Raw genomic sequence first — 26,756 nt, 5'->3', positions numbered from 1 at the left:
ACCAATATGACAAAAAAAAAAGTCATACTTCAGTGTGGTTTAAAAAAAACAAACATGTACCTTTAAAAAAAAAAGTTAAAAAAAGTATCCTTTTGTTTTGGAATGTTGCAAAGAAGTTAACATTTATGAGAATTTGTGAAAAACGTACATGGGAAACCACTTTTTTTATTCCGATTATCTTAATCTCAAAGATTTGCTAAAAATGAGCTGACATCATAAAGGTAGTAAACCACCACATTTTAATGCGAGCTGTCTGAGGAAAAACCAGCTCAGCACAGCTGGAAATGACACTGTTATATGGAAATAAAAATACTTCATGTTGAGTGTTAAAACTCTGTTACACAATAAACATCTTTTCATGAGCAGGTCACCTGTCTACCTGAACCCTGATTTGGCACATATACAGTACCAGTCAAAAGTTTGGACACACTTTCTCATTCAAGGGGATAGGAAGGTGACTGGTACTGTAGTTGTGAATATACTGGAGAAAACATTGATGGTCTTTCTCAGCTGAGACACAAAAAGTGAATAAAAATACCCATTAGTCTAGTATCAGATTTTCTCTTTCTTGTACAAATCATACTGAGGGGCTAAAAGTCATAAAGAAGGAAGAAAACTAAAAGCCTGTAGGCACACCGGTGTGAGGCTGTAACAATCATACACACCAGAAAATAAAGCTAACTTGTTGGAGTTTTTCCTGAGGATGGAGCCACGGGAAAGACTGTGTTGTTACCTACATCTAATCTAAAGCATTCACATCATGTGGGATGGATGGTAGAGATGGGCAAAATCCCATATTTATAACCTGTAAATGTTCATGTCATTGGACACCTTAAGACAGTTAATAAATGCTGTGCATAATTAACATAACACTATATCTATTAAATTTAGTTGTAATGACCTTGAACAGCAGGCTTTTCTTGACATGAGGCATCCTTGTTTGTTTGGTTTTTCAGGCACTTATGTACACCAAGTTGGATATATCAAAGCCTTCAGAAAAATCAGTTTCACAGTGGTCTTAACATGTTGATGAGAACAGTATTTACAAGTCAGAAACTGATAATTATGGTAACTCCCCATATGATGTGAATGCAGCATTATTCTCTGTACAGTGGCCACTTTGGGACATTTAAGACGCAGCTTTGCTCAGCTCTACACTTGTCAGACTTGGCTCTACATTCATCAGACTAACCTGGACTTGGTTAGGCTCATCTATATGTAGCTCCTCAGCTTTGAGCCTAATGCTGAATCTTAACATTCTAATCATGGCACATACGTGTGAAAACAGTTAGCTGGTTTGGGTATCATTTGAAAAATTTGGATATTAGTAACAGTACGATACCAGTACCAATACCTAAACTATACTTTTTCATACCTAACTTTGGGGAATAAAAATACGTTTTACCTTTTTTTTTCATTTAACTACATATGAATCCATGTTTAATACAGAACTTTGCCTGAAGAAATGATAAATTAAATAGTTGACAGGGTGTCCCTGTGGTTTTGGGTTTAAGACTATGAAGCACAACAACCCGTTTAAATCTGGCTGGAGACCTTTGTTGTATTTGTCCACTCTCACCATCTATTTAAGGCAGAAAATGTTACATAGAAAAATAAACTGTTCACTATTGGTTGCTAACATGCTTCCATTTAGCATGTTAGAATTTTGAAATGTAATATGCTAATTAGCATGTTAAAACACTGTTGTTAACCTGTAAAAATGGCTCCAGTTGGTATAACATTCATGTTAACAACTATTGGACATTAACATGCTACTTTTAGCATGTTAAAATGCTAATGTTGGCATTAGTGTAGATACAGTTAGCACATTAAGATCCATATTGACCATTTTTGAATGTTACAATTCTGGTGTTTATCGTGTAACCTTTAGCATTAAAATATGCTACTGTTAGCATGTTAAAATGCTAATGTTGGCATTAATGTAGATGCAGTTTGTACATTAAGATCCATATTGACCATTTTTGAATGTTACAATTCTGACGTTTATCATGTAACCTTTAGCATTATAATATGGTAACAGGAGTCACGCTGACATGCCAACATTAGTATTTTAATGTGGTCGAGTTAGCATATTCAACGCTAGATGTTGACATACTTATGTTTTACATGTTAGCTTGATAGAATGCTAACATAATGTTAGCATATTAAATGTGTAGTTGGCATTCCAACACTGCCATCTCCAGAGTCTTGCTACTGGAGTGGCAATGGATAGAAAAGATTTATCTATAAAACTATATTTTCAGTGCAAACAACATTATCTCCTGTTCATATTGGCACATTCACAATTTGACACTCATTGTCTCAACAGCTGGACAGATGCTTTGAGCATGTGGAAAGATGGTGACATTTTGTCTGTCTGGACATTTTCTTGTAGTCTAGTCTAGTTTTTAACCATCAGAATGGTTTCAGAGCTTTCTTCACTTTAAAAAATTACTTAACTTCTGCTCCTAAAAAAACTACTAACTAACTATTTCATATATTTATACATTTCCTGATGAGTCTGGCTTGGTGTCTGTACTATATCAGTGTTAGATTAATTGCACATTTTCATCTGAAATACAAATCCAAAATACTCCTTTCTGTTGCTGCAGGACACAACAACAAACAGCGAGGACAGGACAGTGACAAATTGAACAACAAGTCCCTCGCTCTGCTGAACAGGCCTTCAGCTTCAGGAGGGTTTCTCCTGAGTACAGATGAGTCCGTCAGCAGATGAAGAGGAGTAGCGTCCTTCATCTTCATCCTTCTCCAACTCTTCCTCTCTGTATTTCTCTCTGGGTTCTTCAACCAGCAGCTTCAGACGGCTCAGGTGATACAGAGCTCTGAGGACAGAAATATTCATCAAAAATATGTTGCTCCTTAACTCACACTAAACTGGGGTCAGACCAGTAGGACGAGCTCATCAGAAAATACAACCACATGGTGTGAGAGTTCTGTTCTAAACTACATCTATATTTCAGTAAAAAACAAACAAATAACCTCAGAATATCCAACCACATGGTGTGAATATTCAGTGTTAAGATGGGACTTTCTTACAGAGTAACTACACACTTAAATTCTGCTAGCTCCTCCTTTACTGTGGTTAGCGTTACCGTCGTCAGCCTGAATATCTTGTTAAGCTCTGAATATAACAGTTAGTTATCAGCAGGCCCATGTGTCGTGCTTGCTGCTACTGAAAAGGAATTAATCTTTGGGTTATTTGCATAACCACGGTTCTCTGAGTATCATGACGCCGCCTCTCTGCCATCTCTTGTCAGGCTTATTAATGCTACAAGCAGCTGTGTGTGAGAGGCAAAAAATGGGGATACAGTTAGTCAGTGTTCTGTATTAATGTTCTAACAGCTCAACAAAACATTTTAAGATTGAGATCATAGAAAAACATCTTATAACTCTTCTCTCTGGTATATAGGTACTGCTCATCAAGTGGGAGAGGCATCAGTTCATTCTACACAGTTGCTCTAATGTTAAATCTTGACGTGAGAAGTCAGATGTGTGATGTATTCGGTTACCTCTGTAATGATGGTCCACCATGACAACTCTCCAGCTCTGCTTCAGGCCTCTGCAACACAAACACAACTTTATATAAATTAGACAGACATATTATTATAACACTTGAAGGGCTTGTGAGGTTTGCTCCTCACAGTACAGCTGAATGTTGACAGCAGAGGCCTGAGGTAGGTGCGTTAGTTAACTCTTGTGTAAACCCTGCTGAGTAAATTTTTCCATAAAAAGTTGGGAATGTTCGCAAACACGGTGCCTTAATGAACACAGCTGTGTTCAGCCTGACTGACTGTTTATACCTGCTTCACTGGAGTTTCCTTGGTTTGCAGCCTGTCAGTGAGTGTTGAAGCTAGTGACGGGTGTTGTTGTCGCTGAAGCTCCGCCTCCACAGCCTGCAGTCTGAACAGCATCTGTTTCAGAGCCTCAACTGGACCAGGCTGCTTCCAAATGCTGTTTCTGTGGAGACCGCAGCCCTGAGCCTGGAAGACAGGAGACAGAGGGAGGTGCTGTGCATGAGCCTGGATCGGCCAGAGGATCAGTTAGACTTCAGTGTACATGTGCAGTGGAAACACAATGCAGAACCTAGCACCAAAACCACCAAAAGCTTCATTTACACTTCTACGTTCAGGGGTTACAAGTTTCTGATGTCGGCAGAGATTGTTGATTGAAGCTCAGTCGTCTTCTCCTTTTCAGTAATCTAAGAAAACATCTAACCGAGTCATTACACTGCTAACACAAGGCGAAAAAGAAGTAGCTTCAGGTGTTTACATACATGTGTAGCCCTCCGTCACTTTATATCACAAAGTGAAGTACAAACAGATACTGAGGGGAATATCATTAAAGCAGGACACGGCCCAATCACATACAATACATCCTTCTAGTGTAGCAGGGTTGATGTCAACATGTAAGATGGAAATCAAACTGCAGTGATGGTGAACAGGGAGGAATGAAGATCATTAAGAATAAAATAAAATACAGCAACTGAACTTGCAATAATAAAATGAAGGTTAAGTAGGACAGTTGATCAGTGAAAGCAGACATTTTTTATTTCAAGTGAGGAGTGAAATAGGACAGACTATAACTTACCTGATCTCCTCTACCTGTCAGAGCCTCTGTGACACCGTCTACTGCTGCTGCTGAGTCACTGCAAGTTTAACAAACATCACAATGATCAGTGTTTTTTAGTCATGCTGCATCTTAACTAATAATAAAGGGAATATGGATGTAATGAGTCTTACTGAGTGGATGAAGGACAGTGTGAAGACGAACAAAGCAGCAGCTCCTCAGTGTTCACTGGACTGACTGCAGCATTACTCACTAACAACAACAACAACAACAACATTTAATATGAAGAAGGACAACTGTAATATAGAGTGACAATGGGAAGTTTTGCAGGGGAAGCTGCTTTGCATAGCTAGATGTGTGACACTGAAAATGCTAAAATTACTAACGTGCTCCTGCTCTGTTGTCTTAACTGTCAACAATATCTACTAGTATCTTAACTGCTGCTCTCTATTACAATGCATGCACAAATCTGTAGAGTACAAACTACAACTGAACTCTCACAATGACAAACCTGTTATGTTATTTCTTGTATGTTATCTGAGCTGGGTCATCTGTGTCTGACTGTTGCATACGTTGGCTAACTTTAGCTTCGCTGCTTATAACTTTGTGTATCAGGTGAGTCCTGGTCTCACCTGGATCTGCAAGACTCTCTGCTCCTGCAGAGCTCTGAGACAGAGAGTTCAGCACCTGATCTGCCTTCTGGATCAGAGACTCGATCCTGTTGTCTGACAGGAAGAAAGACACAAACATAAACACAGCAGAAATATGAATAGGACACTGATGTCAAGTGTGTCCTTTAAGCATTACATCTAAACAATATTTATTTTTACCTCTGAACATAGTTTCCATGATGTCAGAGCTCTTTCTCTCTGCAGCGAGCAGAGAAATCTGTTCAGCAAACTGAAGCCTCAGATCTCTGAGAGTCTGCTGGCTGTCAACCTGAACACACACACACACACACACACACACACACACACACACACACACACACACATACATTGTATCACCCACACGCAACCTATCAGGAAATACATTTTCAGGAAACATGAGCTGCTGACTGATCAAATTAAAAACACAGCAGTGTGATCTGGTTCTCTCACCTGTGAAGGTGCCAGGTCGGGATCATCCTCCTCCAGGTCTGCTACCCAGGAAGGAGCACCGGTTCTGGGAGCTGTAGGTGGAAGAACGCCTGGAAGAGGAACAAATAACTTCAGATAACTCCAAAGATGCTAAAACTTTTCCACAACAGATTCCTTATAATTCTAACAAGTGGTGGCTCCAGGTCTGAAAAGCGAAGCCAATGCGGAAGTGCCTTGAACCTGCATTCTTTCAAATGGCCAGCAGGGGGCGACTCCACTGGTTGAAAAAAGAAGTCTGATTGTATGGAAGTCTATGAGAAAATGACCCAACTCACTTGATTTATTACCTCAGTAAACATTTTCCCAATGAATTAATGGTCTCAATCGCTAGTTTCAAGTCTTCTTCAATATAGCATGATGTTCATTTTGTAAATTATGGTCCCATTTAGAGTAAAATAGAAGATAACACAGAGTATGCTTTAGGGTGTGGCTACCTTGTGATTGGCAAGTCACTACCATGGTGACAACGCTATTTTAGTGTGTTTTCAATTCATGAAAAATAACTGTAACATTTTGGTCACCTAAAAAAGCCTTGTTCAGCATTTGGCTGTGATAAAATACCTTCTAAGGAGTTGGCTGTACAGTTTTTCTGGTAAGTACATTTTGTTTTAAGCCAAAATTAGCACTAGAATTAAGCATTATCACAGTTAACCATAGACTGTAAATGCACAGTGCTAACCAAGCTAGCAGCCAGTGTTAGAGTCAGCGCCACCCTCTCATCCAAATATGGTCACTTCTGGCTCCAAAAATCCAAGATGACGACGGTCAAAATGCCAAACTTGAGGCTTCAAAATGCAAGTGCAAGTGTGTTTTATGTCTATGAATTTTAATCATGGTAAAATTATTATTATGGTTTGTGAGGAAAGAGATTTATAATTTGAGTGAAAAAAAAAATCTTAAACTATTTGCAATAGACTGTTCACAGCCCTCCATAGTTGCTGTTTCTATGACTGTCGAGCTTTCCACATATGCAGTGCACAGTAATAACAGAGGCAGATTTACCACTTGAAATTATTAGAAATTTTAGCTAGCTAGCTAATTAAGCTAACATAAGCTTCATGAATTGGTTGAAAACGCTTTGTCTGGCTAACTTTAATGTTTCCAGGTGACTTGCAGCTTGTAAAAGGAATCTTTAATATGCACTTTATAGTTACATACATGATATTGTGCTAAAAGACTGAGGCTAGAGGTGCATATCCCAAAAGTCAGCATCCTAACCAGTTGGTGAACCATGTAGAAGACATGTAAATAAGAGAACACCACTGTTCTTGTATTGAAGTGTAAGGTTACAATAGTTAGTTCTATTATGATGGAAAAACATGATATCAGACTGTTATTTCGTTCTAACATAACCCTGTTTGGCTGCTTAGCTTACATACTTGTTTGTTTGTTTCATGTTTGTTTTTTAACTTTACAAGGGAAAAGGTTTTAAGGAGGACTAACCCATGTGTCTGGCATAATGGCAGAGGTTGTAAAAGTGGAGTGTAAACTTCCCAAAATCCAATACAGAGCAGGACAGAGCTGCTAACATTAGCCTAAACTCTGATAGCATCCAGGACCAGCTTCCACACAATGTGGAAACATCACTACAAAGTGGATGTGCTAGTCCTGAACTATTTTTTCGCTTAATCTGTAACCCCACAAAAACTATGTAGTTATATAATGATGCGTTCCTGGGCCTTGGATGTTACGCTTGATTACTCAATTGCAGCTCATGTTAGAGAAGACAAACATGTTGTTTAATCAATTCCTTACACTTTTGCTGTTGAATCTTTGGTTTTGAAAATACCCCAAAACAGATGGAACCCTCCAACCTCTTTAAATGTGGTTGTATCTCTCTTACAAGACCTCATGCACACTGCTTCAACATGTGGAGAAATCCAACACTTGATAGCCCTACCATGCCTAGTTACAGTTGCTAAGCTATGACTCAACATCGCAGCTCAGGGAGAGGTTTATTGAACAGTCAGTTGGAAGAAAACATTAAGCTTTTCGAGTTACTTGATGGTAAAAAACGCTTTCAAAAGGCTTCAGTACAATGGGGGAACGTGTATGGAGAGAACTGACCAGTCGCTCTATGGCAGTGTTGGTGACTTGCAGGGTGTGTCGTACCGTGGTTGTCCCACAGCTCTGACTCTGGGGGCGGTGGCGGTTCGCTGAGGTCACAACGCTGGATCCATGCTGGGTACTCCAGGTCCGGCACGCTGGTGATTCCAGAACAGTCCATGTCGGCCTTGTTACTGGTGAACCAGTGAGGGAGGTGGAGCGACGAGGACGGTTCTGCCCACTCTGACCTTGCTGCTCTGTGTGCAGACTGACAGACAGACAGAGGTTCGCGACAGTCCTTCACAGACTCAGATCTAAAAATCACAGAATGTTCCAGACCTTAAAGAAAAGAATAAGTGTGAATGATAGTCACTGTGAAGTTGCTGACAGAGGAGACTTCTGGTTTCAACAAGGCTACTCCTGGTCCTCCTCTGCATCTGGGGAGAGGAGAAAGTGATGAAATGTAAAGTGTGATGTAGACCTTTCACAGGTTAGAACAGGGATCTTTCAGAGAACATGCCCAAATGAGACAGATAAGTGGCATCAGCGTGAACCTGGATCTCCGTGGCATCCTGGTTGGATGAGGGTGGGGGTGGTGGTGGCTGAGTCGGGGAGTGGCTTGGCTGCTGCTGAGTCCATCCCAGGCTCTGCGTCCTGGTCTGGAGGAGGAGGAGGGGCAGGGTTGGGAGGCTCCAGACTGGGACAGGAGGCCTAGACCAGCAGGCGAGATGAGATATACAATACTGTCATTATTGATTCATCTATCAATAATTTATTCTATCAATTCATCCATCATTTAGTCCAAACAACATCTGAAATAAAGGCAAATGTCCATCGTCCTTCTGTGATTTAAGTGTTTAAGGACGTGGGATGAATGCGAGGGTGGGGGTGTGTTTAAAGACCTTGGATAAAAGCAGATGTGTGGGTGACAGGCATTGAGCCATCATAAGGGATGGACAGCAGCTCGTCTGTAGTCATAGAGAGTCTGTCTCGGTTTCCACGGTGACGGAGGGAACTGACGGGGAGGTTCAGAAAGTCCAGCTCCCTGTCAGTCAAACGCTCCCTGAGAACTATGAGTAGGAACAAAAAAACACAAGGACAATAAAAATAAAACTTAGAAATTATCTGATACAGTAAGAGATAAAAAAATAAACACATTTATTTGATGATTTAATAATAATGTCATATTTCTAATACTAATAAAACACATAGCTGTAGCTCCAAGTGTTTCAGTCATAAAATGATTGAAAAAATAGAAATTTAAATAATTAGATTAAATGATTCAATTTAATGTAAATAGCACATTTTTGCAAATATATAATAATTCTCAAAGACTGGACGGACAGACATTGTAACACAGACATGCAACAGATTTTATGTCTATCAGGTGTCCAGCTGAAGCCAATTTGCAGACCATGTCCCTGGTTAGGCTTTTAATTTGAAACATAATTCATTGACTAAAATTGAACTGCCCTGAAACAAAATAAACAAAACCTCACCCACTTTAATTATAATGACGTACCACATGATCAAAGCTGTCCATTTGGAAGCAATCAATATTAGACATTTAGACACACAGACCTGCAGCAATACAAGAGGACCCTATAATTTGGACGTGAATTGAGCGGGTGGACTTGTGAAGACCTCTACGCTGCTTTTCAGTGACATCGCCTCCGTTTGGGGACCTACCATCTTTGTTTCTGAGCGTGCTCACTTTGGGTCTGCTTGGTGTGGAGGGCAAGCTGTGTGGAAGAACCAGCCCTCCTGTCACCTGCTCGCTGTTCCGACGACTCCTGTCAAAGTCTGCAATGTAAGCGTCCAACGCCGCAGAGGCTGAGTCATACTCCTGCAAAATCGATCAATCAATCAGTTTAATCAATTAAAAACAAGGAGAATTTCTGTTTTGTGAGCCTAATACCACCAAAAATTGTTTTTTTTTCCTAGAGAGCAAACAAATCCTCCAAATTTCACTTGCTGACATTTCAATTTTAAAATTTTACCCACACTGTTGCAGTTTCGTCACATGCTGTGATGAGGTTTGTCAGCATGTTTCACAACACTGAACTGAACTTTGTGATACTTGAAAAAGAAGAATGAAGAAAGCTAGACATAAAGGGCTTTTACTGTGAATGGGGTGGGGGTGTTTTAATCTGAAAGAACCGGAGGGCTTTTAACTTGAAGCACTGAAATCATTCAGAAATTAAAACAAGTTGAATTGAAACACCTCCCTCCCACACCCACTTTGATCACTGCAATGCTCATTTCCTTTATAAAAAAAACCCCAATACAGAACTGCTGCTGGAAATCTGCTGTTAGAAACCTGAAAGGGAGATAACCTCTGTGTCGGTCTACAAAACGTGATGTTGTTAGTCAGGTGGAATGAATGGCTGCCAAAGCTGAGTCACTTATCACGGCAGGACAGAAGACAAAGACAGGCAGATTTCCTCCACAGTGCTCGCTCATTGCTGTAGAAAATATAAAAGCAGTAGAAGCAGAGTGAACCTTGTCTCTGTATCTGAAGGAAGTGTTGTGTTCAGGAGGCAGCAGGCTGCTCTTCAGGTGACCTGAGCTTGATAGCAGGGTTGTCACTGTAGACTCTGGCGATAGGAAGTCAGAGACCAGGCTGGTGGAGTCCATGCTGACAAAAACAACAACAACGTGTAAATTCTGAGCTTATAAATCACTAAACCACAAAGAATGCTGGGGAGGAGTATAAAATGTTCACTGTGGAGGAAGGTGCTCAAAATCTAAATCCATTTAAGGCTGTGTGTATCCTGTTTTCCACAGGCAGCATTTGGTGAAGGTCTTCTGTCTATTTGCATGTGTTTTCTTGAACTGCACAGCGCTGAGCTCTTTAGGTTACCGTAGCGACCGCAAACATAAACATTTTCGATCCAATCATCTGAATACTATGATGCCTTGATTGATAACAGCTATGATCTTTATGAGTCAGGTCAGAGGATCTGATAAACCAGACAGCTAACAGTGGATGTTAGGGTTGGAAATCATGAGCTGACAGCCCGTTTTGGCAAGTGGTTGTGTTTCGAGTGAGTCTGCTTGTCTTGCCTGTAACGAAAAGTCTGTCAGTATTGACCAAAATTTGTTTGAATGATACAAAACTGAGAGACGTTAGTTTGCTAATTTGGCTTTAGCCTAGCCAACAGCAAGCTACACAACAATTAAAACACAAGGCGAACAAACCGTACATGCCCAGGCACATTCAGTGATTGGCAAGTAATTTAGGTAACGACAGTTTAGTGTAATTTATAGATGACTTTTATAAGGCCGTTCAAAAACTTTCTGACTCAACATATATTGACAAAATCTCAGAGTTAGTTAAGCTAACTAAACAACTGACAGCACCACCAGGCTAAAAACAGGAATTTGAATCTAGCTTTAGCTACATGTTCCAAATCCAACCAGTCAACTCTAATCAAACGAAAGTAAAATACCGACCTTTGGACTCCAAAATGTCAGTTTTCAGTGAACACTTCGTGTCCAGCACTCCGCGCACAGTTAACGATGTGAAAACAGAAAATTCAAGGCTCCCGGGTAAAGCTAGCTCACAGTTAGCTGGTCTGGAGTCAGTTTCCGCCAGAGACGTTACAACCAAGCATCATTTAACAAATCTGACACGGAGTCAAAGGTTATAATCAGTGGACACATGTCCTTCACACTTGCGCAGAAGACCGTTTAGGTTTTGCAGACTTTTAGGATCTTCAGGAAATTTCGGGTAATATTAAACAACCGGCTGTCGCTACTGCACTCATATTGTGATAAATAGGATGTAAGAAATACAAGGGGAATGTAAAATAAAGTTGAAATTGCATTCAAATGTATAATACTTGGTATATATGACTCATGCGGAATCAAAGAAAGCATTTTCCCGCATTAGGAAAACTATGGGTCTGGTTGTATTACCGGTTTATCTTTGCCAGAAAAGCACGTTAACTTTAAATTGCCAGTTTTTTAACTGATGTTTGGTCTGTACGCGAGCTCTGAGAGTTTCTCTTGAACAGGATCAGATTACATTACAAAACCTCCTTACAGAACACGCTGAAACAGACACAGGGCTGATGTTATGTTTTCTTTATAGATGAGGGATTCAGAAGACGCTAAACTAAACGAATACACTGCAGTCAGCATCCTGCCACTCAACACTACTGGAAATGATGTTGCCCAGAGTGATAGCAGCCTGCCTCAGTAACCCCCCATCCCTTTAACTTAGTTTCCTCTTCTTTTATCTATCTATCTATCTATCTATCTATCTATATATATATCTTTATAGGAATATATACAGAATTTCACTATGTATATTGAAATCCCATTAAAATGGCTAGCACATTGTTACACTGTATGTAATAGTGGCTAATAGTGGTTAACACTATTACAATAGTATGTATTACATACATACTATTATATAGCCTAACTCATAACTGGTTAAGAATTGCACTATATAATTATTATTGTTCTGCACAATGTATAATAATAACAATGTTTCTATCATATTTCATTATATACTATGTATATAATCATTGCACAATGGATAATAGCTTTTTTGTCTATCACAACTCTCATTTTATTATATACTACGTATATAATTACAGCACAATGTATAATAGTAACCTTTTCTATTTTATTATATTTTCTTTTCTTTTATTCTATTGTTGTGTGTGATGTGTGCTGGACGGAGCTGTTGTGACACTTAAATTTTCTTCAGGATTAATAAAGTATTTCTTATTCTTATACAGGCTGCCTCCCTCATGCATAATACTAGAGTAACTGGCTACTTTGCTTTCCATAGTTAGGTACATTTTGCTGACAATACTTACTTTTACTTAAGTGAAATACTTTTACTTGTCATGGAGGATTGTGGTATTGGTCCTTTTAGGTAGTTACTCTGATAATCATACACATCAAAATGTAGGATAAATGGACAATTTTCAGTCGAGACACATCTTCACTTTTGGAGTTGTTTTCCAGAAACCGTGTGAAAACTTGTGGTCAGACATGGTGGGTCCACCAAACATTTAGCAGGCTTCATGGCTGCTGCAGGCCCCTTTAACCTCGCCTGTGACGTCACTGGGAGATTGAATCAGAGAGGTGGGAGAAACACAAGCAGAGAGTGATCACTCTGCCTCATTGTCCAGGCACCAAAAACACAACACAGACTGTCACAAGAAGTTCAAAAATCAGTCTATTAAATTTAAGTTAATGTTTAATTAACTCAATGTATTTTCCACTAAATATTATTAACATTAGAGCATTCTATTACCTCAGTAAATTTGGACTTAATTCAGTTTTTCAATTTTATTTTTTTATGTGTTATATTTAGAATTTTGTATGGGACAAATTTTTTAATTGGGCAGATTTAAATCCCAGTCATGACAAGTGCTGAGTATTTAACAAGAACAATATATAATATTGTTAAACATAAAACCAAAAAGTAAAATAAAATAAAAATAAAATGAAAACATCTTTTGGGGAAAGAAGGTGAGAATGTTTGCATCTGCAGTATGTGCTAACACTTGAGACACCCTTTAAAACCGCTAGAGGCTGTTCTACATCGTCATGGGTTAATTACTGTGTCCAGACCATTAAGAGCATGTACATGTGCAGTCTGAAAGAAAACGAAAAGCCTCCAAATGAAAAGTTTTGATGTCATGAGAGAGCTTTTAAAAGTCTTTAAGAATACTGCAAAGGAAGAAAAGACAAATACTTCTCACAGCTCGTTGCCACAAATCCACACAACCCCAAAGTACTGTTTTAAGACCATAAAGTCTTGTACTCACCACCCTCTTTATTTAGATGAAATGTCTTCTTCTGAAAGATGTGAGACATTTTTATCCTTTTTTCTTGAGAAAGCTGCCATCTTTAGAGCCTGAATCTTGCCGTCTCAGTCTGACCTAGTGAAGACAGTTAATAGCATGAAATCTACCTCCTGTCTGTTTTACCTGTGAGATTTTAAAAAGAAGTTCCTACCATTTTATATTTTTCTTGATATTTAATAAAATTAGACTGTTCCTCCTATTTTAAATCAACTCCTACTGAAAAAAAATCTCAACACTTACAATCTTAATCATTTTAGACCCCAAAATATTGGAGAAAGTGGTATATTCCCAGTTTAGATCCTTTATTAATGAGCATTCTCTCTTTGAAAGGTTTCAGTCTGGTTTTCAAACACATCATAGTCCACAAGCTGCACCTCTTATAGTTTTGAATGACATTCGGCTGAATGGTGTTGCTAGACCGTTCAAATAAAATTGCCATAACCTTTCGATTATGGTAATTTCATTGATTGAGTGAAACATTATAGGTGTGACTGAGACTGTTCTTGACTGGTTTAAGTCTTACTAGAGTGACAGAACCTTCTCTGTGTCAGTTGGCGATGCCTCGACTAGCAATGCAAATATTACCTGTGGGGTTCCACAAGGCTCAATTCTTGGCCCTTTACTGTTCCTAGTCTACATGTTACCACTCTTTCAAATTTATTTGCAACTCCCATATTTCTTTTCATTGTAACACTGACATATTTGTTCACAAATCCACCAGACCTCTCATCAGTGACCTCACTCACCATCTGCCTTTCAGACCTGAGGTTTCAGATGTCAAGTTTTTGATTTTGAATGCCGCTAAAAACAGAACCGAGAGTGTATGGTTGGCAGTGTGCTCACTGTTTCATTCTGACTTGAATTTCTTTGACTGTTTTAATATCACTATAATAAAGTCAGCAATCTGTCATTTCAGGAGCATTGCCAAGATTCGATCAGCACAAACCCTTATAAAGTACCAGTCAAAAGTTTGGACACACTTTGTCATTCAAATGAGTAGAGAGGTGTGTCAAAACTTTTGACTGGTACAGTACATAAATTACTGTAAATCATTATTTGACATTTGTGTGCCCCAGAAATCAACTGCCACCTGCTTGTGTGAAATACACCCGCAAAAATCTGAGCATCTGATTTCCACCATTCTCGCCTCCTTGCACTGGCTACTTGGCATTTAGAAATGATTTTTAGTTCTACTGCTTGTCTTTAAGACCCTGATTGGCTTTGCTTCATCCTACATTGTCAACTGTCTCACTCCATGCACCCCATCTGAAATCTGCTGATCAGCTTTTGTTGTCTGTCCCCAAGCAGGGCAAACTTGCTTTTATAAAATTGCTTTTAGTTTATTTCAATTTTTTTTCTTTTAAAGTTTAACTCATTTCAATTGCCGTACATGTATTCTAATTTGTGAATGCATTATATGTTCTGTTTTGATGTTAAGTACCATATAAATAAAGGATAGGTGATAGATGTTTTAATAAAAAGTCCCATTGAACGTGACCTTCCTTTTTTCCCAAAATGAATTCTATTACTATTATTATTACTTATCTGTTCACTTTTCTTCACTCTTAGTGTGTGAGAGGTAATCTTACAGGCAAAACTTGAAAATGGGGAAGAAAAACTATGTGAAGTGTAACATACGTAAGTGTAATTTGTTTCCTATATAAAATGAAATAATTAAAATAAAAATGATATCATGCTACTCTTATTATCTCTTTATTATTGTTATTGTGTGTGTGTTTTTTAAATCTCATTATCCCAGAATAACAAGGTGAACATTTTTATGCTGTTATTTCAAGAAAACAAACTTTTGTCTTCACAGGATAAAGAGGTATTTAACCTCGCCTAAGATAAATGAATTTGTCACTCACGTCTCTCGGCTTCCGTATTTGGGACTACATGGTTCAGGTTTTTCGTAACATCAAGTCTAAGTGAGTCATCTTTCACAATTGACGATCTCTGAGAGGGTGTGTGTGTGTGTGTGTGTGTGTGTGTGTGTGTGTGTGTGTGTGTGTGTGTGTGTGTGTGTGTGTGTGTGTGTGTGTGTGTGTGTGTGTGTGTGATAACTCAGACGTCACAGCCTGCCGTTAGTCCAGATCAGTTCAGATCAGATCAGCCGTTGGTTCTCTCCGGAGGTAAACTGAACTAAATCGGGACCTGAAGGCAGTTTAACCCGGAACATCCCGGCTCACAGTCTTCACCGGGACACTTCTCATTTAAATTTAACCCGAAATCACCACCGCAAACAGCCAGGGCGGAGGGAGGGAGAGCCGCCGTTAACGTAACGTCTGTGACGTCGGTCCCGGGGTGCTACTCCGCCGGGTTTACCACCACGCCGTTTGTCCGGAGGGCCCTTATCGGTGTTTACTGAGTGATCGATTGACCTGACCGGAGCTTAATTGTGGGATCGATAAGTGTGTGATGATGGAGAGGAAGAAGACGGACTGCCCCGCTCTGCCGCCCGGCTGGAAGAAGGAAGAAGTGATCAGGAAGTCCGGACTGAGCGCTGGAAAGAGCGACGTCTACTACTACAGGTACTCCGCCACACTCATCGATCAGTCATTGATCAGTCCCGGACTGGTTTTACCGGTGATCGATCAGTTAACCTGTGGTTTCTGGTCCTCACTCTGTCATCATCACTTCTTAACTCACCGCTGCTGAGTAAAAGTTGATGGTAAAATGTTGAAGTGATCACTGTCAGATAAGTTACAAAGTAGCGTTAATAAAGTCCTGCAGGTGTTAATAGAGCGGCTCTGTGGTGGGCAACATAGTGTCACTGAATCATCATTTTCACTAACAATCTCATAATATAGCTGCACATAATATTCCTGTAGTGTTCCTGTAGAAGTTGATACAGCGGCTCTATGATGGCCAACATTTAAAGTGTGAAACATAAATTCCTATGATTTTCAGTAACATATAATATCTAATACACTATTTCTGAATATAACATTTCTGTAATGTTCCCATAGAAGTCGATACAGAGACTCTGTCAACAAATTGTTTACTGATGCTGACAGTGTAACCACTAATTCAGGGCTTCATTAATTAACGAACTGGCCTAAAAATGACCTGATATCAAAAAGTGGCTGATGGTATGTTATGCCAATTATGCCAATTCAGAATATTATCTCACTGTTGTCATTTGATCTATAAAATGTCAGAAAATGGTGAAAATTTACACTTTGTTTTCCAAAGCTTAAGATGACGTCCACATCCCAGAGATATTCAGTTTACTGTCACTGAGGACGAAATCAAACCAGGAAATATTCACATTTAAGAAGCTGGAACCAGACAGCTTTGCCTTTTTTTATATAAAAGACTCAAAATAATTCATCAATTATCAAATCAGTTGGCTTTCAATCAAAATAGTTGGCGATTAATTTAATAGTTGGCAACTAATTGATGAATGGACTAATGGTTGCAGCTCTACTGTCGTATCCTGACTCTTAGCCGTATGCTCCTTTGACTACTGGCATGTTGCTGCTGTCCGACTGGCGAATACCAGCCCCAGTTTGTGCCTCTCGTGTATTATCATACATTCAGGTCACAGAGGTAACCGTTAGTTTCTCTCAAAGATTTAACTGTCCATGTCTGAAAACCCCAGAAGGTCGTTTAAAAACACTACTGCTGTCCTGAAGCTACTTTTCTAACCACCTGAATGAAAAAATAGTCCATCTGATGAATGATAAAAAAGATTTTTTTCCACTGACAACTTTTTTACAAACAAGCACTGTGCAAAGTAGTTTATAATATATGTATGTAGCTATCACTGATATGAGGAAACCTTTATTTTTCTAAACTAGGTGGGCTAGCCGTAGCTACGTATTAGCAATAGATATTTACACATAGATGCTGCATTCCAGACTCTGGGATGCATCTCAACCGTCGCCATATTGGTCCGATCATCTGGCCTCTCTCTGCAGTGGAAAATACCAGACTTTTGTGCTGCATTTGGATGTTCTAAAGAAAGAAATGCCAAAACTGAGGCACAAGGAATAATTTCATGGGCGAGTAGTTATTACACGACACTCTACTGTCACAAGCAGGTTGAATTTATATACCGATATCACTAGTGGCTATTAATCTTTGCAATAGGTTTTTTTTATCCTATGCAGTGATTCAGTGTAGCTGTTATTTCATATTTATTATTCCATTTATTGACAGCAAACCTGGATATAGCCATATACGCTCATCAACCAGTGTCCAAACATCTATCTGATGATTTCCTTCAAAGAATAAATGTTGTTTTCACACATTTCACTAAACTTTATATTGATCGTGTCTCTCATACACAGACGTGCAGCTTGCAGCTCGCTGTCATTCTTCCTGCTGCTTTTGATTTTGTTTGTACAATTTGAGAAGGATGTGCAACTGTTTCACTGGAACTACTTGCATGTAGCGCACCAACTGATGATACAACTTCCTGTATGCATAATTTATGTAAATAGCGGGAAAATGTCAGCGAAGAAGGCAACCGGAGGAGACGTCCGATGAGGTGCAATTGAGTCAAAAGTGGAGGCTTCATGCTAGGCTAAAAGCTTGTGCAACCATGGCCTGAACCCCACACCGGCTTGTCACATGTCCTCACTCTGATTCCTGACTACAATCTGTCAGAAATGGAAATCTACCGTCAAACAATGTGATGATGAACACCGGCACCCCACAAGTATTCGTCCTCAGCCCGCTATTCACCTTCGACCCCGTCGCCTCACACGAGGACATCCTGAAATCTGCTGATGACACCGCAGTCATCGGTCTGATCGCTGACCGGGCGGGGTGACGAAACAGCATACAGGTGAGAGGTGGCATCTCTGGTGATACGGTGCGACAACAACAACCACCTCTCTCTCTCAACACAGACCGAGGAGACGATAGCTGACATGAGGGAGGGGAGGAGACCTCATCGACCGCTGACGATCATTGAGTCTGAAGTGGAGAGGGTCAGCAGCTGTGAATTCCTGGACGTCCACATCAGTGATGACTTCACCTGGACGTATAAAATCATCCAGCTGGTCAAGAAAGCACAACAGCAGCTGTACTTTATAAGGCACTGATCAGACGGAGCGCTTTAAAGCAGCCTGGGGCGCTTTGTTTTTGATGAGAGTGAAGCTTTTTACTCGCTGCTTTTGCGTTGCTGAGCACCTCGCCATCTATCTATTGTGTATATATATTGCAGAAATTAGAAAAAGAAGAAAAAAGAGCCCATTCGAGGGACTAAAAGTCAGGATATCTCTGTCTCTTTTGCTTTGATCTTGTTTCCAGTAACTGTCTGGAAGTGGAAGTGCAATATGAGTACTCCTTTAATTGAAAAAAGTCATGAAAAGGTTGCAGCATCAGCTCAGTTTTATTCGTCATGCCTTTTGCCTGTGTATGAAGCACCTTACAGAAAGTGCATTCAACCTCCGTAGAGACAATAGATATAAGCAGGGTTTAATTACCATCTGTGTGTGTGTGTGTCTCTGTTGAACTGATAAAACAAGATATCAAACAACCGTGTAAATGAGTTCAGCTTCTCTCTAAAGTAGATCAGAGTTCACTCTGAATTTTTGCCTTTAACTTTTTTTTTTTTTCCTGATTCTGCATCTTCACTCATCACTGCTGCGTTGGATCACAAAGGAAATGATGTCACTCCTGGTGCAGGTCTGTGGTGAGGCCGTGACGCCGCAGAGCCGACGGCTGTTTTCAGAGGCTGCGTTCTCTTCCTGTTGATCAGAGGCTCGGTCGGACTAACAGCTCAATGTCAGGAACATCTGAGCTCTTGTCACTTCCTGAACCTCCTTTAACATTAAACTCAGCAGTTCAGAGCTGAGACGCGGCTTTACTTTCAGTTTGCTTTGTAATGTGACTCATCAGTTCCAGTAAGGAAACCGGTCAGCGGGTCGACTTACTGGAAGAGCAGCAACACCCTGCTGGAGCCTTTTGCTGACTCCATCTTTACAAACTTGTGTTGTTTATCACAAACTGTGTTCAAAACCACACAAAAATGTATTTTCAATCCTGATTCACATGACATATAGAATAGTTCCTGGAATGGTGCAACCATAAAAAAACAGTCTTGGGTTTGAATATTTCACTCAGTGTAAAGAGCTTCAATGAGGAGCTAGAACAAGATGATAGAAAATAGATATGATACTGGCACACACACACACATGCATGCACAAACACACACACACACATGCATGCACAAACACACACACACACATGCACGCACAAACACACACACACACACATGCAAGCACACACACACACAGCCTCTGATCTGTGCTTTGCTGCTGCTGACCTACATGTCAGACACAGCTGAATGACTGTGTGTCTACTCTTGTACTTGTATCCTTGTGAGGACCAATTACACGTTTAAGACCTTGAGAGAGTTTGAGGACATGTTTGGAAATTGCAGACAGTTTTAGAAAGTGAAAGCACTTGTCTGGTTGTCACTTCTTCACAGGAACATTCAAGGGTTAAGACTCGGCTTTAAGGTGGAGATCAGAATTAGGTTATAGGGCATACAGGGAAGGGTTAGGGTTGTGTGTTAGCGCAGAGCAGTGAACGAGGAAGTGTTTGGCAGAAGCTGCTTGTGTCAGATGTGATGTTGTAGCTGACTGACCTGACCGGGCCTTTCTCAACACTGAGTACACCGAGTTTGAACTTGTGTCCGTGGGAGTTCAAAGTTTTCCAGCGGGAACAGAAACTTCCTGAAATCTCCAGTCAGAGCCAAGAAATAGTCCGGCACATAACCGCCCCCCCCCCACCAATAAAACAACAAATGATTGTTTTTACACTTTGGTTTTTGAATGAGTTAAACAAACAAGATATGACAGGTAATTAGTGAGCTTTAGATGTGCTACTAGACCAATGTCTTTACTGTTGTACTGAGCCACACTGTTTCCTCCTGAAAGTCCCTCTGAACTCGCTTCCAGAAAACGAATAAGCATAAGTCCTTAAAAAAAAAAAAAAAAAGAGGAACTATTCCTTTAACTTTACCTCCAGCCAAACCAATTTGGAAGAAATTAGTATTAATTGAATTATTGTTGGTTAAATAAAGTATTATGTGTGATATATATATTTATAACTGAGACCAACATTTATCTTCCAAAAGGAATTTATATCTTATGCTTCAAATGCAACAGAGCCTCCAGTTCATTAATGAAGGACATGATGGTCTCAACAGAGATGACGATGGACGCTTACCTGCTGGTCTCACCTGGCAAGTGGGCTCTCACCTTTCTAAAAACATCAGAACAAAGTTTTATGCAGCCATCATTTTTGATAAATCAAAATCAATTTTTTAAAAAATTTTAAATGGTTCTTGTTTGAAAAATTCTTCAGAAACCAAAATGGAGAAATGTATATATTAAATTCTTTGATTTCATGATGGTGCCACCTAGTTTTACATTATTTCCATTAAAAGTGGTCCGTTATCCATCATAGCATAATATTTTATTTCCATACAGCGGTAATGTGGCATCCTGTCATAGGCAGAGCAGACGGTCACACTGAGCCTGATTGCATCCTGCTACACAACACAAGAACCACAGACTCTGAAAAACAACCCACATTAGCTTTCCTGCTAAAGTCTCCTTCTTATCTAACTTACAAACATGAATACACGTCTTGTCCTGCAGCTTAGCTTGTTGAATGAGCCACCACCACCGCCGTCAGTTAGCAAGCTAGATAGCTAATTAGCTGCTCAGCTGCTGCACATTAAACAGCTTGTAAACATACCTAAAAGAAATGTCACTGAGGTCTGATTAGATGCTGGTGTGTTCCTTACTTTTCAAAATCCCATGACTTGTAGCTCTGTGTAGTTCTGCACGGTGTAACACCGGAAACCGGCCAGCTAACGTCAACAAGGCTGCCCAGTTTTGACTTCAGCCTGGAGTGAGATTTGTTCTGGGGGGGGGGTTGACCCACTACACTTCAGATATTACACATATTTTTCTTCCAAAAAATATAAGAAAGCTCTATGCTCCTCACCAAGTCGCTATCATCATCTGATGCCCCCCACTTTAGTCTGTCAGGTCTATCTGTAAATGATCAGCTCCACCTGAAGGCACATCTCAGTGATTTGTTGTTGCACGCTTTTGGTTCGAACAGATGATGATCACGGAGGCGTTCTGTGCCTCTGCCCATCTGAACTTGGACAAAAAAAACCTGCTGTTCCTTTTCTTAAAAATCACAAATATTACATCAGAGGAAGTGAAAATGAAAAGTTAGCGTGAGAAAAGGCATGTGTGTCGAGAGATTGTGAGGTCTGTGTCAGTTGCTTGAGTCTCACGGTCAAAGCATGAGACTTGGCAGCTCTGCGTCAATCAGACGAGCCTCCGACATGCCCCTCCTGCCAGCTGAGACGAATGGAGCATTTCCGATATTTTCCCCAAAGACCTTATTTCTTCATTCTAATAATACAAAACTATTAACAACACATTTAAAAAAACATATTGACGTTATTTTTACTGACCTCACAGTCTGACCCAGTGTGAGTTTAGTGATTTGGAGGCGTCGTGGTTAAACCTGAGTATATATTTTTAGACACCTATTTATCTCAACAGCATTCAATGATTACATTTCAACTGTTTGAACAAATATAAAATTTAGCGTAGTTACTGAAATGCTGTTGGAATGCGCTAAGATATGCAACCAATTTAAAAAAAATCACTTTTAAATTACATTTAGCTCAAACTTTTACACTCCACCACAATCCTGCTCACTCAGAAATATTAACCACCAACATGATATGAAAACTATGATAGGAATGTTCCACCAGTGTGACCGATCACATCAAGAAAAACATGACATGATTATTCTTTGATCAGTGTCGTATGCGTCTGTAGGGTCATACAGTGATTTCACAGCGTAGAGGGACTGTGCTGACAACCTGACAGTTGTCTTATTAATCTGCACAGAGTCACAGTGTTATAAAAAAAAAAAAAAAAAAAAACAACTTGCAACTTCCACTTGCGAAAAGGAAGACATGCATAGATTGTGTTCTGAGCTGCGGGTGAATCCACGCTGTGTGATATTTGAATATGAGGACAGTGATTGCTGTTTAAAGAAATGACTCATTGTACATGAAAGTGGCAGCATTAGAAAAGATAGTCCTTGAGTGATGATAATATATTAATAATAATAATATTCAACTGGGATTTCATCTCCCTCTCCCCATCATCCTCTGCAAATGAATGCGCTTTGATACCGACAATATATATTGACTTTAACAATTATGAAATTAAACAGTGTGCATACAGCCTGCAGGCTTGGCAGAAGACACAGAAACTTCTAAATGTTTTGAAAGGTTTATTGTGGAAAAGCTGCCATTGACAAGTACCTAAGTACATTTACTCGAATATTATATTTAAGTGCAATTTTGAGGTACTTGTACTTTACTTGAGTATTTCCATGTGATGCTACTTTATACTTCCACTCCACTACATTTCAGAGGTAAACATTGTACTTTCTACTCCACTACATTTATTTGACAGCTTTAGCTACTTTTCAGATGAAGATTTGACACCATGGATAATATAACAAGCTTTTAAAATACAACACATTGTTAAAGATGAAACCAGTGGTTTCCAACCTTTTTGGCTTTTGACGTCTTACAAAAAGCAGTGTGTAGTCGGGGTCACATTTCACATGTCTATGAGTTGTTAACAGCTCCACCAAATAGTGATTTTTCCCTCTAAACTTCTCACATGCTTTAATTTCAATAAATGTTCAAATGATCCAATAATTCACCAAAAATCAAAGATTAGAGGAAAAAGTCCAAAAACTGAAAACAGATTTGTGTATCAGAACTTTGTTTTTTCTTCTTTCCTCTCCCATTAATCATCTCACCACCCCTCAGATTTATCTGCTGACCCTTTGGAGGGGCCCGACCCCTAGGTTGGGAACCACTGGACTAAACTAGCTAACTGTATATAAAGTAGTGTAAACTAGCTCCACCTCCAGCAGCTACAACAGTAACATGCTGCTCTAACACTGATGCTTCACTATTAATAATCTAATGATGTCATATATAATAATATATCAGTCAGAGGGACCAAACCACTACTTTTACTGCAATACTTTAACTACATCAAGCTCATAATACTTATGTACTTTTACTGCAATACTTTAACTACATCAAGCTCATAATACTTATGTACTTTTACTGCAATACTTTAACTACATCAAGCTCATAATACTTATGTACTTTTAGTGTAGTAGGATTTTTATGCAGGACTTTTATTTGTAATGGAGTATTTTTACATTCCTGTATTGGTACTTTTACTCAAGTAAAGCATCTGAATACTTCTTCCATCACTGTGACAGAGTTTAAGTGATGTCTGTTTCTGTAACTGAACATACAACTCAACACACTGCTGCAGTTTGATTAAACTCAGATTAAATTAATCTGTCTGACTTTCTCCTTCCTTCCTTCCTTCCTTCCTTCCTTCCTTCCTTCCGTCCTTCCTTCCTTCCTTCAGTCCTACAGGGAAGAAGTTCAGAAGTAAGCCTCAGTTGTCCCGTTACCTTGGAAACACAGTGGACCTGGGATGTTTCGACTTCCGGACGGGGAAGATGATGCCTGGGAAAATGCAGAAGAACAAACAGAGACTCCGACACGACCCGCTCAGCCTGGTCAAGGTAACACTGTGGCTGTGTGTGTGTGTGTGTGTGTGTGTGTGTGTGTTGTGTTGTGTTGTGTTGTGTGTTATCAGATTATCAGATTAACACAACTCTTCCTGCAGCAGCACGAGAGGTCAGCAGGTCAGACGACAACTACTCAGTTTACTACAGAGGATGAGTGTGTGAAGCCCCGTCCAGCCAGTCCTGAACTTTCTGTCCAGCTTCTTCTTCTTCTGCACTCATTATTTCTGACAGTATATATCAGGGCTCGAGCACTCAAGTACAGCCTCTTTTTTTTCTGTTATCTCAGGCTTCATTTTTCGTGGCTTTATGATGTATACTTGGCCTTGTGGGTATGATTACTCAGCCTTATCTCGGTTCCGTGGGTGTATTCACTCGGACTTGTCTTTGTCCTCTCACTGTTTTAACTCTGACTAGTCCCAGTCTTGTGGACTTTTTTACTCTGACGTGTCCCGTAGGTGTTTTGACATAGACTTTACTCAGTCTTGTAATTCTTGGCAGCGCGGGAACTTACGTCATCGTGACTCGGTTTCGTCCATATTCATAAAACTCCCCGATGCTTTCCTCTAAAGTCAAGCTTCCTAGCTGTAATCTGTGCTGTGTAAAGTCTTGTACAGCGTCGGCTCCTCTCTGTCCTGCTCTTACAGACATTACAGACATGTCGGAACTTGCCGCGACCCCACTGCTCGCTCATGGACTCACCTCCTCTGTCGAGCCATGATGTTTAGCCCGCAAACGTCTAGGACTTATGGGAAACGATGTCCATTAAAGGCAGCTAAAAAAATAAATATGAGATGGTTTTTCAGAAAACTACAATCCTTGTCTAAACAAACATATGAAGCGAGAAACACAACATGCTGTTGAGAAAGCTTCTGTTCCAAGGATGGATTTCTAGTTATTAGCATAGTTTAAATGTCAGTGGGATATTTAGTGAGGTTTTCCTACTTCTCAATCCAGAAGTTCTGGTTTGACTTCTATTTGGTGCAGACTGTTTTGCTCAGAGACAGACAATATTTTGTCACCAGCAAAGTCAGTGAATATATATGATGAAGTCTCCTGATGGGACAGAATACAAGACAATCTGAGTCCATTATTGTCTCTATATAGAGACCTGGAAGTCCATTCTGTCTTCTATAACATGTCAATTGACCAACACAATAAAGAGAGGTTAAATCCTCCTCCATGTGTGCTTGTGTGTTTAACCCATGGTTAGCATTGTTAGCATTGTTGCTATCTGATTTAGAACGTTAAACTGTTTACCTGAACTATGTTTGAAGTGTCCAAATACATATATGGCCCGACAGCCAATCAGAGAGCAGGATGGCTGTGGTTTAAACTCCGCCCCTGCACAGATCAGACTGCTCTGTGTGTGTGTGTGTGTGTGTGTGTGTGTGTGTGTGTGTGTGTGTGTGTGTGTGTGTGCATGCGTGTGTGTGTGTGTGTATGAGGTCAAGAGTGTGTGCTGGCATGCCTTCATGCACGTACGCATATCTGTGTGTGTGTGTTGTTTTGTGTTTGTGTGCTGCAGTCTTTGTACCAGAGATAACAGCAGCACCGACTCCGCCCTCACAGATACACACACGCGTGTGCACGCACGCACGCACACACACAGTTGCCATGTTCATTACAGCCACAATATGAAAGTGTTGGATAGAAAACAAAATACTGCTGATCTAGCTTCTTTTAGAGTCTTGTGTGTGGTGCTAGAGGAAAGGTCGTGTGGCTCTGGGGAGCAGGTCTGGGATCAGGGCCCTTATTTACCACGTCTAAAGAGTAGGAAATCAGTCCTAACTAGACTATAAATTGTCAGTGACCAAACAAATTATCAATGTCATCATGAGATTTAATGCAAGGCTATGCAACGGTTGAAGAGACAACACCCTTCCTTCATAAAATGAAAAGCTGGCAGTCAGCAAACCAGCTTACAAATGCAGAGGCCTTTTTCACAGCACACACGTTGGATCTTTCTTAATATGTGTTCTTGTCTGTACTCGGTTAGAAGGTAACCATTTAGATTTAGAAAATCTGAGTTTATCAAAAATTATACCTATTTGGAGATGGGAGATGTGTCCATCGTCATCACATTCAGGTCAGGTTCTCAGCACACCCTTCAGTAATTTACAGATGGCTCTGTTGACCTGTGCTGAAACATTTGCTGCCAAATTTGTCTGAAGGCAAAGCTAAAGATCCCCTCCAGACATGTTTGAAGATATATAAATACTCTGCTTGGAATAATAATTTGTGTCTGATGTGTTTTTTCCATAAAAAAAGTTCAGAAAACTAATAACTCGTTCTCCCTTATTGAAAAATCCAAATCTATGAATATGCAAATATTTGTAGTTTCAAAAGTTGCCAGTTTTAGATACTAGTTTGTCACACATACTAATCCCAAAGTCATGGATGAACTTCTATTAGATGCTTCAGTGTTAGCAAGTTTTACTGCTTTACTGGTTTTATTACAAAGGTAAAACAAGAATTAAACAACATTCTCACACAGTTTAGAAGCTGCAACTGGAAGAATGTT

At 39.8% G+C, this 26,756-nt stretch overlaps 2 protein-coding genes across 4 annotated transcripts in view; one reads left to right on the top strand and one right to left on the bottom strand.

Moving 5' to 3' along the window:
• Window positions 1–218: 218 nt before the first annotated feature.
• Window positions 219–11,875, bottom strand: c19h18orf54 (chromosome 19 C18orf54 homolog). Of its 3 annotated transcripts, none has more exons than XM_067574280.1 (15): window positions 11,229–11,875; window positions 10,275–10,410; window positions 9,462–9,618; window positions 8,675–8,842; window positions 8,327–8,483; window positions 8,146–8,209; window positions 7,794–8,040; window positions 5,688–5,776; window positions 5,418–5,526; window positions 5,220–5,312; window positions 4,761–4,839; window positions 4,609–4,666; window positions 3,822–4,001; window positions 3,531–3,580; window positions 219–2,843 (listed from the first exon to the last, which is right to left on the bottom strand). In XM_067574280.1, exons 2-15 carry the CDS (start codon window positions 10,407–10,409, stop codon window positions 2,693–2,695), a joined length of 1,737 nt encoding a protein of 578 aa, XP_067430381.1. In that variant the 5' UTR covers window position 10,410; window positions 11,229–11,875; the 3' UTR covers window positions 219–2,692. The 3 variants fall into 3 exon arrangements, with proteins under 3 accessions (XP_067430381.1, XP_067430380.1, XP_067430382.1); XM_067574279.1 differs by lacking the exon at window positions 11,229–11,875 and adding an exon at window positions 10,498–10,577; XM_067574281.1 differs by lacking the exon at window positions 11,229–11,875 and adding an exon at window positions 10,498–10,572 and having other exon boundaries at window positions 7,839–8,040.
• Window positions 11,876–15,638: 3,763 nt separating this feature from the next.
• mbd2 (methyl-CpG binding domain protein 2) overlaps window positions 15,639–26,756 on the top strand; it is a 29,044-nt gene continuing 17,926 nt past the window's right edge. Inside the window, exons 1-2 of the mRNA XM_067573990.1 lie at window positions 15,639–16,134; window positions 24,070–24,229. Of these exons, the coding sequence (XP_067430091.1) occupies window positions 16,022–16,134; window positions 24,070–24,229 (273 nt within the window). The 5' untranslated portion in view covers window positions 15,639–16,021. The remainder of the gene's footprint in view (window positions 16,135–24,069; window positions 24,230–26,756) is intronic.

This window comes from Thunnus thynnus, chromosome 19 (assembly GCF_963924715.1).
Source record: "Thunnus thynnus chromosome 19, fThuThy2.1, whole genome shotgun sequence".
Lineage (NCBI taxonomy): Eukaryota > Metazoa > Chordata > Actinopteri > Scombriformes > Scombridae > Thunnus > Thunnus thynnus.
This window is presented reverse-complemented; position numbering and strand designations above follow the sequence as displayed.